The sequence below is a fragment of the Anabrus simplex genome, chromosome 6 (assembly GCF_040414725.1).
Source record: "Anabrus simplex isolate iqAnaSimp1 chromosome 6, ASM4041472v1, whole genome shotgun sequence".
Taxonomy (NCBI): domain Eukaryota; kingdom Metazoa; phylum Arthropoda; class Insecta; order Orthoptera; family Tettigoniidae; genus Anabrus; species Anabrus simplex.
The window spans coordinates 176,417,451-176,430,707 of NC_090270.1; the positions used below are offsets into that span (position 1 = coordinate 176,417,451).

Genomic DNA, 13,257 nt, shown 5'->3' on the forward strand with positions numbered 1-13,257 from the left:
TTTCTGCGTGCATCGCCGCTCGCGGTGGTCCTACATCCTACTGAGTCGATGCCGTGCGCATTGTGTAACCTGCATATCGGTTTGAAATAAACATCAATTATTCGTCCGTGCCGTCTCTGATTTTTCCCCAACTTTCATCCTTTTCGAACCACTCCTTCTTGGTGTTGCATTTGCTCTGTCAGTCAGTGTATTTATTTATTTATTTATTTATTTATTTATTTATTTATTTATTTATTTATTTATTTATTTATTTATTTATTTATTTACACGCTTGTTCCCTTTAAGGAGAGCGATTCTAATTGAATACGTAATGTCATCTTCGGACGTTTGTTCTCTTTTCTTCCCAAGATCTCATCATCCTCTCTGAATGCTTCCTCTTCCGCTCCTCTGGCCACGTTTTCCCAGGTTATCGTGATATTCTTGTCTCAAATTTTACATTTGTGATTTTATTTCGGAACTCGGTGCGGTCCTCGAGACTCGCTATGTTGATCTATTGTAGGTCGCTCTGAACCTCTTTTAGCCATTCCGCACCGCATTTATTCTATGTTACAATGTTGAGTAGTTTCTTTGCCGTTCTAGATTTGTCCGTTCTGTAAATATGTGTGTAAAACTTTGCTCGGCGTTTTCTGATTTCATCCGTAATGGTGTTTATATTTTCATAGAGGTCGTTCTAGGGATTTATTTTCTGGACGTCTTTCGATATACTGGATTTTCTCGTAAGAGATTTGTAGTCCGGTTTTATGCGCAATTTCATGTAGTTTTTGCACTGCGTGTGTCACTTCAGTTCTGTTGTCTGTAATAATGGCAATGTCGTCCGCAAAAGCGAGACACTTGACTATAATTCGGTTCTCCTTTCTGATACCTAATTGGATGCCCTTCACATGAGGTTCCCTTTCTCTAATGATCTTTTCTAGGACAATATTGAAAAGGATAGCGGATCGTATGACGCCCTGTCCGACTCCAGTTTTTATTTCAAAGGGCTCCTATATTTCGCTCAAGAATTTCACTTTCGACACTGCTCCTTTAAGTGTCTCTTTGATTATATTTCGAATCTTTCTGCCAATCCCGAATTTTTCCATTATTTTGAAGTGGGTTTCTCAGTCTACTGAGTCACATGCCTTTCTGAAGTCGATAAATGTAATTACTGTATTTCTGCATTTCCTCATTTTTGTAGTATCGTCTAAAAGCTCCAGATCTGTTCAGCACATGATCACCCTTTTCTGAATCCGGCTTGGTAGTCACCAATTAGTGGAGTCGCTTGCGGATCTATCCTGTTTAAAAGTGCTTTGGAGAGGATTTTGTAAGCAATTAGAAGCAAGGAGATACCTATGTAATTGTTGATGTCCGTCCTATCATTCTTTTTGTGTAAGGGGTGAATTAGAGCACATTTCCAGTCTTCTGGTATACACTCTGTAGTCCATATGTCCGAAATTATGTTATGAAGTTTCTGCGTTAGTGTAGGGTCGTTTAGTTTTCAAAATTCAGCAATGATCCCATATTCTCCTGGTGCTTTGTTTGTTTTTAAGCTGCTTGATGATCTCTTTAATTTCGAGGTCGGGGCTTTTGAGTCCGGGTGTGTGAACACAGAAGAGATGAACACAAGTTTACTTGGGGTGGTTCGCAGTTAGTAAGGGATTTGAAGCATTTGCAGTTATTTGTTGTGTTGGTTTCCAATGATCCATCGCGTTTTTTGAAGCACAGCCTAGGCACCTGATATCCCTGTAGATTCTCTCTAAATGTCTTGTAGAAATATGGTGTATTATTTTTGGTGTAATACTGCTGAATTTGTTATCTTATCCTCGTTTTCCTTTCCTAATTATTTTTGAGGCATGTTTTTGAATTTGAAGAAAGTTCTCCCAGTTTTCCTCAGTCTTGTGACTGCTTAACTTCTTCCAGGCAGTTATGCGGTTGTCAATTGCCTGATCGCAAATTCCGTTCTACCAGCGATGTTTCCTGGTGTGAGGGGGTCGTCCTAGTTTCATGACTTCCTGAATTTTCATTGTTATTTTCTTCCAGTCTGTTGATTTTTCCTGATTAATTTGCATGAAGATTTTTTTCTTTGTTAAGTTTTAAGTAATCTGGATCTGGTTTAATAATTTTAGGTGGGCCTTTTTGTCTTCCATTGGGTTGGAATTTCATCTTTATTTGGAGAAGATAATGGTCCGATTCAAAGGATCCTTTTCGAGCTCTAACATTAAGAATTTCTTTTGTGTTTATCTTCGAAATAGCGACATGGTCAATTTGGTATTCACTCTGTCGAAGAATGGATGATCTCCATGTTTTTGCGAAGGTTTCTGAAATTGGGTACTCATGGTTTTAAGTTCGAAGTTTCTGCAAGATATTAATTTTTCACCATTCTTGTTGGTACGCTTGTGCTTGGTATGAGGCCCTGTGGCATCTATGAATTTTCTTCCTTTACCTAGCTGTGCGTAAAAATAGCCTAATAAGATTTTCACATGATGCGTTGTTTCTTCTAGAGTTTCGCAGAAATATTCCACAGTTTCAGGGTCAGTCTTGTTGAGCTGATTTGTGGGGGCGTGCACATTGATCAATATGTAAGCTTTATTAGCTGTTTTAACGGAAAACAGAGAGACTCTTTCGTTGGGAGAAGCAAAGTCAATGACTAAGTCTAGTACGGAATGGTGTATGGCGAATCCGGTTCCCAGGAAAGGTAGTTTGTCTCTGACTTTTATGGTACGTTTGCCCCTGTAGATTCTGAAATTCTCTGTATCAAAGTGTTCTTCATCCGTGAATCGTGTCTCTTGGAGTGCGGTGATTTTTAGGTCAAATTTTTCCAAGACATTGGTGAGTTGTTTCAATTTGCCTGTTTTTGTGAGGGTGTTCACATTAATTGTGCCAATAAAAATTTTACGTCTAGTTTTGAGAGTATGACAAGGTTTTGAGAAGCGCCGATTCTTCTCCGCATGGTGTCCCTGATCCCCCAGAACCCTTACCTGATCAGGTAAGGCCAGTCTGTCGACTGATGCCTGGGGTAGTGTTTCTAAGATCGCCTCTTCCATCATGTGCACAAGTTGAGGTTTGGTTTATGGGGTGATCTCAATTGGGACCACTGGTGTACGACTCGATTTTTGAGCTCGAGAAGATTTTAGTGCAGCCGCCTCAACTAGAGGATCAGACGCTGACTACCTTGCCGCTTGTTACAAATCAGACGCGGTATGGATTTTGCAGGATGGTATGCCTCTTCCGCCAGTTCCGCCGTACCGATACCTACTCTCTGCGCATTCACTACCGTTGAGGTCTTCACCGTAACCCTGGCAAGGGACCCTTACATGGGACTACCAGCCGGGTCAGCTAGACCAAGGAATTTTGAAGATGTGTTACTCCTCTATCACTCGCCCTTTTTCCTGACTTGTGACAGGCAGAGTCTGGATTCGCAGACATTGGGCCCAGGTTGGTGGGATTATTATTATTATTATTATTATTATTATTATTATTATTGTTGTTGTTGTTGGAATATCGTGGATTGCAGAGGTCTAAGAAGGTGCGGGTGTGAATGGGCGGACAGAAAAAAGATGAGAGCATAATTTAAAACACTAAATTCTGAAATCTTATTTCATTCCTTTTTTCTTACTTTAAACGTTGATGAACTACATCAAATAGCAGATAAATAGAATTACTATGATTTCGCCACTTGTGATAACAGGAAAGGCTTAAACCAAACTTCAAGTACACAATAATTTTGAAAAAATGAGCTTGTAGCTCCAATGTTACACTGTTTCAAAAGCACTTTTGCTCCACTCAATTTACACTCTAGGGCAGGGCCTCTCAAACGCCCAAAAACTCACGCGTGCAGATCGAGGCGCAAGAGCTCCGTGCACTGTGCATCGGAGCCGCTCGGTTCGACTCGGGCCAACGCTTCGTCTCTGGGCTACTTGGCTAAGCTCGGCTAAGCTCGGCTCTACTCGGCTCAACTCAGCTCGGATTTGGAGCGCTACGTAGCAAGTGGGGAAGAGGGAGACAGTGGGAGCGAGCGAGACAGGCGTAAGGAAAAAGAGAGTAAGCGCTATTGCTGCAAATCGTGGAGTGGGGGGGAGGGGGTCTGCATTCTGGTCAACCAAGGGAAGTCGTCTTTTGCACCGTGCACAGTGCATGCACCACGTGCATGCACCCTGAGAGGCCCTGCTCTAGGGCACTGAACTCCAAAATTTATTACAGTCCGGCCTCTCAAAGACACAAGTTTCCTATTCAAATTTTATATAGATAAACCTTGAACACAGTGGTCCCTGTCGTTTCAGCTCAACAGTCTATTATACACTCCTCCATAATTACTGACACTTTAAACAGACGCAATAAGTGGCCATTCTAAAATGGCCTTAGTGGTCAAAAGAAATGGTTTAAGAAATCAGCCATAAACAAAATGCTAGGGGGAGAAACAATTGCACTCCTTTTGAAATACACTTTCAAAAACACTTAAGATCCTGTATAGGTTTATCGCCCGAAGTTATAGAGACTAAGCCTATACTACACAGGGTGACTAGATGGTGAAAATATTTAGTTCCAAAATAGAGTTAAAATTTAAAGTTTTAGAAAATCATAGTCACCCCATACCAACTTGAATTGAAATTTAAAGAGGGTGACCACATTTTATTCCCTAAGTTACATCTTTCCCAGCAGGAATTTGAATAGAGTCTTATACTTGCTTGAAAATTTACATTTAATGAATGATATAAAAATTTAGAAATTTACATTAAGAATGATTTTTGAAACCTTCCCCTCAAGTCAGCTTTCTGGAGCTATCCCATACTTAAAAGATGTCTGACATTACCTTGAGCTGGTGGGCTTTCCAACAACGGGCAAGACTTTTCCCTGCCTCCACTAACCGTATGCACTGTAGACTAAAGCGATCAAGAAGACAATATAGCCCAAAATCTCCCAGCTTATATAGCAGAGGGGAAAATTCCAGAAATCTCTAGGCCGAATGCCTGTACACAACCCCGATTCTAATTGGTTACAAAAATATTTACAAAAATATTTACAAAAATTTCTGACTGATAATGACTGAAGGAAGAAGGAAGTGTCGGCACATTAGAAAACAATTTACAAACACATAAGGTTTACCAACTTAAGCACTAGCAATTTCCTTTCAAAAAATTAATTGTGTGTCCTCCCACCAGATAGTCGATAGTAGAGACATCTGAACATTAAAGGTCCAAACTTCTTTCAATACATAGTTTCAGATTGATTACACAGATGGCCTTCTAAAAGGCGGTCAGTTCAAATACACGGAGAACGTGTACCACCGAGACAATTAGTCTTATTATTATTCTTTTTTCTTTTTCTCCTTCTTCTTCTTCTTCTTCTTCTTCTTCTTATTATTATTATTATTATTATTATTATTATTATTATTATTATTACACCAAAAGCAAGAGAAAAAACATACTTTAGCCCAAGTAACATCACTACCACGGAAAACAAGTCTCTTTATTTAAAAAAAAAAGTCTTTCACCAAAGCATGAATGTTTGTTTATAAAATGATCAACGTGTTAAACACTCACTGGAGGGCGGAGTGGATATACAGTACGGTTTGTTCTCAGATGAGAGCCGTCTCTGTATTTCCGAGATGGCCGTAGGTTGGTAAGGAGGAGGCCGCTGTCTGCGGCGTCGACACACTAAATTTACACGAGGAGTTATGGACTGGGGAGGGATTTCCTTTGATAGCAGGAGCATTCTCATCGTTATCCCAAGAACCTTGACAGCGCATTTGAACGTGAGATTGGTGATTCAACCGGTTGTGCTGTCATTCTTTTGCAGTATTCGAGGGGTGCTTTCCGGTAGGATAACACTCGCCCTCATATCGCTGCTGTCACCAAACATGCTCTACAGAGTGTCGTCCAGTTGCCTTGGCCTGAGAGATCACCAGACCTATCGCCCATAGAGGACGTGTGTACATTATGGGATCCAATCCAGCATCATCTGATACCAGCATTAACCATTTCTAATTTGACTAATCAAATGCGACAGGCGTGGAACTCCATCCCACATAATGACACACGGCACCTGTACGGCACAATGCATGCTTATATTCAACATCGTGGCGACTACAGCGCTTATTATTGTACCACTACGTCACATGTCTTCTCGCGTATACTGGAATATGAGACCATAAAATTTTGAACAAAAAATATGGTTAGCCTACATTGCATTGCTCTAAACTATAATCGTTGCAATTTCATTTTCCGCCAATGTATTAACCAGGACATTAACATAAAATTTTAGAAGGATGAATATTAATGGATTTTATGGAGAGGAAAGATGGAGCAAACTCGTAATAAATTCTCGTGCTGCAAAGGGCTATGATAAAATATCAGCTGTGTTACATAAGTTTTGTATTTGTTTAACGTTATTATTTACAAATTATGTCATCAGCACCACATCATAACAAGCACTCCTTTGAGCAGTTCATGTTCATTGTAGTGATGGTGTGGGGAGGTCATCTTCGTCAACCGCTCTTGCTCCAAATGTTGGGGATGTCGGGTTTCAGAACCGAAGGAAATGAGACGGAATCAAAAGAGGGAAGCAATCCTGGTCTCTTGGTGACTTCCTCCTTGTTTTCCTCGAACTGTCTTAAGCTCTTGGCCATCTTCTTGTCCACCTCGGGCTCAGGAACTGAAACACGTGAATACATATGCGTTAGATCAGATGAATAATGATAATAGTAATAATAATAATAATAATAATAATAATAATAATAATAATAATAATAATAATAATAAAAGCCACAGCTACTGACTGCGTGTTTGGTGCCTAGGTGTTTTCTCTCACCAGTAGTCTACGTCACAATAACCAAACGTACGACCAACGAATCAACGTTTCTGTAGCGGAACCGTAACCTGTATGTGGAATGATTAAGGATAAATTTAGTTGTTTGAACGTGTAATGCGTGCATCCGTATATTTTTATATACCGACAAGAACATTAGATTTTCCCGAAACTGATATATTCGGCACCCTATTGGCCATTTGTCCGACAAGTACTGACTTAGCATGTTATTTGCTTTACGTCGCTCCGACACAGATAGGTCTTATGGCGACGATGGGAAAGGGAAGGGCTAGGAGTGGGAAGAAAGCAGCCATTGCCTTAAGTAAGGAACAGTTCCAGTATTTACCTGGTGTGAAAATGGAAAACCACGGAAAACCATCTTCAGGGCTGCCGACAGTGGGATACGAACCCACTATCTCCCGGATGCAAGCTTACAGCTGCGCGACTCTAACCGCACGACTAACTCCCGGTAGTAGTAGTAGTAGTAGTAGTAGTAGTAGTACAGTAGTAGTAGTAGTAGTAGTAGTAGTAGTAGTAGTAGTAGTAGAGAACCCTATGTGGAGGGATGCATTGATGACTTCAAATATTACATGTTTCTGTAATAGTTGGCCGGTCCCGAAGCCTAAAGGTAACAAGGCTGCTCCTATCGCGAAGTCTGTACTGGATTCCCGGTCAGGTTACGGATTTTTTTCGTAGTTTTGAGGGTTGGTTCGATATCAACTCAATCTATGTGATAAACTGAGGAGCTATTTCACAGTGGTCTAGAAAGCCAAGACTAATGGCCGAGAGGATTCATTGCCCTGATCACAGGTCACTTCCTGATATCCAGACCTTCAAGCTAAGCAGCAATCACTTGGTAGGATAAGAACCATCAGGAAGGTAGCACAATGATGTTTGTTTGTTTGTTTGTTTGTTTGTTTGTTTGTTTGTTTGTTTGTTTGTTTGTTTGTTTGTTTGTTTGTTTGTTTTGTAAGTTTATATTGCAGTGTGCAGTTAATTATTGTTTTTTTATATATTTCATCTTTTGCTAGTGGTTTAACGGTTGCACCAACACATCGAAGGTTTCGGCGACGCAGGGATGGGAACGTAGCCGCCATGGCCTTAATAAAGTTACAACCCACTGATTTACTTGGTGTGAGAAAGAGAAACCATGGAAATACATCCTCAATGCTACTGACGGTGGGATTCGAACTCAACATTTTTCTAAATGCGAACTCACAGCTTCACAGCCCTAACATCACGGCCAACTCACGCAATGTGTTTAAATGTTAAGCCGCACACATAACCCAGTCCCGCCACCTAAAGAATTGACCAGACAAGGGCTAAAATTCTCAATATAGCCGGGAATATAACCCAGGAACCTCCGAACTGAGGAAATGAAGACTACGACGCTAATTATTCAACCAAGTAGTAGTAGTAGTAGTAGTACTAGTAGTAGTACTTAGAGGTGGTCGATAAATCAGAGTCTGTTACTTTGTCACCGATACTTTTCTGTCCCCGATATATATCAGATACGCTGTCACGGAAGTATATGTGACAAAATATTGTTTAAGGCGACACTCCGTAGATAAAAAGATATGTTACCTAATGCATGGATTTTCACGAAACTTTGTGGGAATGTCACCTACATAAAAGTAGAGATATCACGAACATTTTTTTCATATACAATTGATAGTTTTGCAAGATATTCTTTTTACATTTTTAATTCCATTTTTTCATGAAATGCAATTTAAATGTTAATCTAAATTCGTAATTAGGTAGATAATACTTCTTTTAAAGGCACTGCATATCGATTTTTCTGCACGTAATTTATATAAGGAGATATATTTGTGTAAATTTTACGTTCTAAAATTTTGGACTTAAAAATCCCTACTACTTGAAAAAATTCTGCAATAAAAAATTCCATACGCAGGTTTATTAATATAACTGTGATAGATTACCACACAAATGTTGTTACATTTGGCAGAATATTATGGGAGAATGGGATTTAAATGTAATGGCAAACGAGGCATTATTACAGTGATAAATTGTTTGAATTCAAGGAATAACTTCGTGACAAGAAAAAAGAAACTCAACCCTTTCAGTTTCAGTCATTAAAAGATTTTCAATTTTTGTCTCCGGAGTGTCGCCTTAAGTTGTGTACTTGGATCACGTTCACAGGGCTATGTTACCCGCTGTAGCTCAAGGTCTACATCCGTTTTTCATTTACCAGTTACCTACGGCGATATTAAAGGTGTTAAATCTACATTTTATCATAGTGTATTTATAAGCAGAGTAGAAAGAATACCCGTCTAGCAACTCTGCATATTAACAGCTAACTCCTGTTCCATACGCAGCGCGAATCGAACAGATCAGTCCTCAGCTGGCAAATGAGGCATGTTTGAATACATTTTTTTCGAGAATTACTTGTCCGATTTCGAAAGTAATCACGGTGCTGAATTTGCAATGTTTGTAGATTTAAGGCTATGTGTACATAATAGTGTGGCACCGTTTAAGAAAAGCGAAGTTAGTACCATGATCACAGAAAATATTGTCCGACTCGTTGGCTGAATGGTCAGCGTACTGGCCTTCGGTTCAGAGGGTCCCGGGTTCGATTCCCGGCCGGGTCGGGGATTTTAACCTTCATTGGTTAATTCCAATTGCCCGGGGGCTGGGTGTTTGTGCTGTCCCGAACATCCCTGCAACTCACACACCATCCATAACACTATCCTCCACCACAATAACACGCAGTTACCTACACATGGCAGATGCCGCCCACCCTCATCGGAGGGTCTGCCTTACAAGGGCTGCACTCGGCTAGAAATAGCCACACGAAATTATATTATATACAGAAAATTCATGACACAGTACTTTTAGTCCAATTATTAGCCCTTTGGTACCATAACTGAAAGTGCAAACAAAATATCAATATCCTTAACCGTTCACGAGTTATTTGAGGTGGACAGCTTTGCTGAATAGCCTGTATATGGGAGGAATCTTTGCATTAAGTTCATAAATTTATTATTTTTAGTTATTTTATTTTTAAACCTACATTAAGTACTGTACCATTACAATACAGTTGAGGCGATCGTACGCACAGAAAAGTAGCGGACAAAATGGCACGCGGCAGCTTCATGCAGCATAAACACACATTTATGAAGTATCATCGAGGTGCAAATCATTCTCGGTTAGAAGGCGGAGACTTATAAAAGACCATCGAAAAGGAGATTCAAGATGGGACAACTATTGTCTTGAAAAATAATTGAATTCAATTAATTCTTACTACCTTGAGAAAGAAGATCGCTTTTAAGAAAAGTAATCCACTTGGAACCAAGAAGAGGTTGTTAGTCAGCGAACAGTAAGAGAACTGTGAAGTACAAATATAAATATTGGCGAAGAATTCAATCATTTATGGCTAAAGACTAAGTCAAGACGCGGAGAAACGTATGAATTTCAATTTTAAAATACTGGAGAAAAGGAATATACGGACCGTTGTAAGATTGAAGAGAAAGGGCGAATTCTAGCACTATAAGTGGCTGAATATAATCAAGAATAACGGAAATATTAACTAGAAACACTAGTCAACGTGAAGAAAAAGATCTATTTAATGAGAATAAGCCGCATTTAAATCCATATAAGGGCGCAATTTCGAGATATAAGAGAAAACATTAGCATTTTTTTCATATCTGTTAAAAGGCTTAAAATGAAAGAATTAGCTATTTATTCTGCCCGTATAATATTGTTTTCTTGCATGGACACGTGCAATATGATGACAACTACGTAAGCGGATGGAGAAAGTGCCCAGGCTACCATGACGAAGACCTGCGCAGTAACCAGCTGTGACGTGTCCGGAGGTGGAATCTAACTACACAAAGATGGCATAGCATACATGCAGGAGCCAGCAGCTGCCACAGATGAGACGAGATAAGAGATAAGTTTCCGATGTATATTAAAATTAATAGTAGTTTTTGAAGTAAATTAAAAGCAGTGGAGTATTACCTATAAATGAATTATATGTGCCAAATTGTGAATGTCAGCGGTAGATCTTAAGCATTTAACCGCGAGTGTGTGCCAATTTAAGTAACAGATATACTCAAAATGAAATAATAGGTTATTGTCAACATAGGTGAAGTGTGTATATCGATTTTAACGTACCAATCTACACGGAAAGTTTATTTAGCTATGAATTGGGGGAAATGCGAAGAGTATACATGAATTGCAGAGTATAATCTAGTTTTTGAGTAAACCAAACGACAGACATGGCCGTAATAACTTTATTATACGAAGAAATGGATCATATTGGGAATACGTGTTTATTAAGAAGAATAGATCGTCGAGGGAGTATCGAACCGTAACAAAGATGTTATTTAAAGGAAGCGAAATGAGAATATATATATATAGGAAGGCTATAAGGTTAGGTCATGTTGATGTGAACATAGAGTTACAGTGCAGCTGATTTAATATCGATTGGTGATATAACGTGAAAGATTATGGATAGTTATTGAGTTTCAGATACTTATTGGTGTAGATGTAGGGACATTAAGAATTATCGCCCTACGGAGAGTGAATGTCTCCCAAATAAACAGTAGATTGAGGAATTGAATTACGTCGAAGTACTGGCAGAGCGGTAGATGAAATGAGGTTATTCATCATTAATAGTAGCACATATATGAATGAGTGGCACAATTGCAGAGTTAATATCGATATATTATTTTATGAAAGGCACTTATTGATTATATATATGATTTCCACTGTCGTGAGGTAATTAATATAACAATGTCTAGTTAATATTTCTAATTATAATAATATTTTAGAGTGTGGTAACAGTTTAAAGCCACAGTGAGGAAACTTGTTGATTATCTCGTATGTCGTAAGGTGAATACGAAGCCCCAAATGTGAAGAATCCTCCATATCCCAACAAAAAAAAGAAAATGACCTTATAAAAAATGACCCCATGACCAATTATCAAATTAATTAAGCAGTTCTGGAACATTAAATGTTATTATTCGTGTTATTGACAAGGTAAAACTTTAGTTTTTCGTTGCTTGTACTGCATCATACGTTAGGAAGGCGAAATGGTGGATTTTATTAATTCAGTGAAGCAATAAATGGCAAATAATGAATGTAAGAATACAGAATACATCTATGTTGACAGCAAGAATCACTCTATATAAAATGGTTAATTATCATATACCCATTTTCGTTTCTCTACAAGAAGTATTTCAGTTTTATTTTATCTAAAGTTGCCATGCTAATAAATTAGTGTAAGTATTATTTCTGAGTTTTTATTATGAAATGTAGGTAATGATATGTAGCTGTAAGGTAATATAACTATTAATGACAGGAATTATTGATGTGATATAAGGAATGATGGAATGCATTGGTAGAGTTTGGGAGTAGAATAATATTTTAATATATTGTGACCGTGAATATGTCACATCTGACTGGACAGGTGTTGGTGTGTGGCTTGTGTTCGCTTGTCGGCGAGATGGGGTGTGCGCGACCTTGGGCGAGGACGAGAACAAGTTTTTTTACGTGAAGAGGGCGGCCGGTCGACTAACAAAATAAAAAAAAATGAAGGTTGGCGAGAGAAAAAAGATGCTAGCGCGTGTCACTTGTAATTGCGAGGAACGATATGAATGAAATATTTATATCTTTGGTGGCGTGACATGCATAATTACGGAATGCTCAAGGATTAAATTAAAATAAACTGGATAAATAATAGCACATTCAGAGGATATAAATTAAAAACTAAAATTTTTGAACTAATTTACACGACCTTTTGGCTAAAATGGTGATAAAATTATGTATTCATACGGTAGAAGAATTTAGTACCTAAATTGACTTTACTTCCGTGCATGAGCACCAGACACGATATTTAAGTCATGTGATAAGAGTACTCACTCTCACATACTGACGTGTTCCCGAACTATCATCTTCAGTAACTCAGAGTCCTTTTCAACGTAGAACATCGTGAATACTGTCGTCAGGAACAGTGGCTTCACTCCTGTGCTGTACCCTTCTGATAACTGTCTACAACGTAGAACAGTGTTGTGATCAGACGTCGAATGTGCAGATATTAATCCCTTAAGTACGTGTCATTTCCAAAATACAGTTACGTGTATGTTTGGAGTTTATTCTAAAGCACTTTGTGTAAGTTTCAGCTTTCTCACGAGTGAACGTGGAAGACCTGAACGTGATCATTTTCAGAAGAGGACGGAACGTCGCATTATGGATTACCAGTGCTTCACCATGAAGTTCTAAACCATCGACCACCGTCGGCGGCGTCGGGATGCAGATTCTTTCATCCTAGCATGGCTGATTGAGAATCCAGACTTCCAGACGTGAAGATATCTCCTTAAGTTAAGTCGATTACGTCTCATTTATATCTGTTCTATGTAGTTTTGTTCTATTCTTTCTTTCTTCTTAGTAATCTATTTTGACATATTTTATGGTTGTATATTTTGCTCGGATATGTCGTAAAATTAACACATGCGA

The 13,257-nt window shown here is 38.8% G+C and overlaps 1 protein-coding gene across 1 annotated transcript in view; it reads right to left on the bottom strand.

Annotated features, from left to right (window-relative positions):
- Nucleotides 1-6,330: 6,330 nt before the first annotated feature.
- LOC136875629 (inactive pancreatic lipase-related protein 1) overlaps nucleotides 6,331-13,257 on the bottom strand; it is a 104,130-nt gene continuing 97,203 nt past the window's right edge. Inside the window, exon 10 of the mRNA XM_067149170.2 lies at nucleotides 6,331-6,627. Within this exon, the coding sequence (XP_067005271.2) occupies nucleotides 6,461-6,627 (167 nt within the window). The 3' untranslated portion in view covers nucleotides 6,331-6,460. The remainder of the gene's footprint in view (nucleotides 6,628-13,257) is intronic.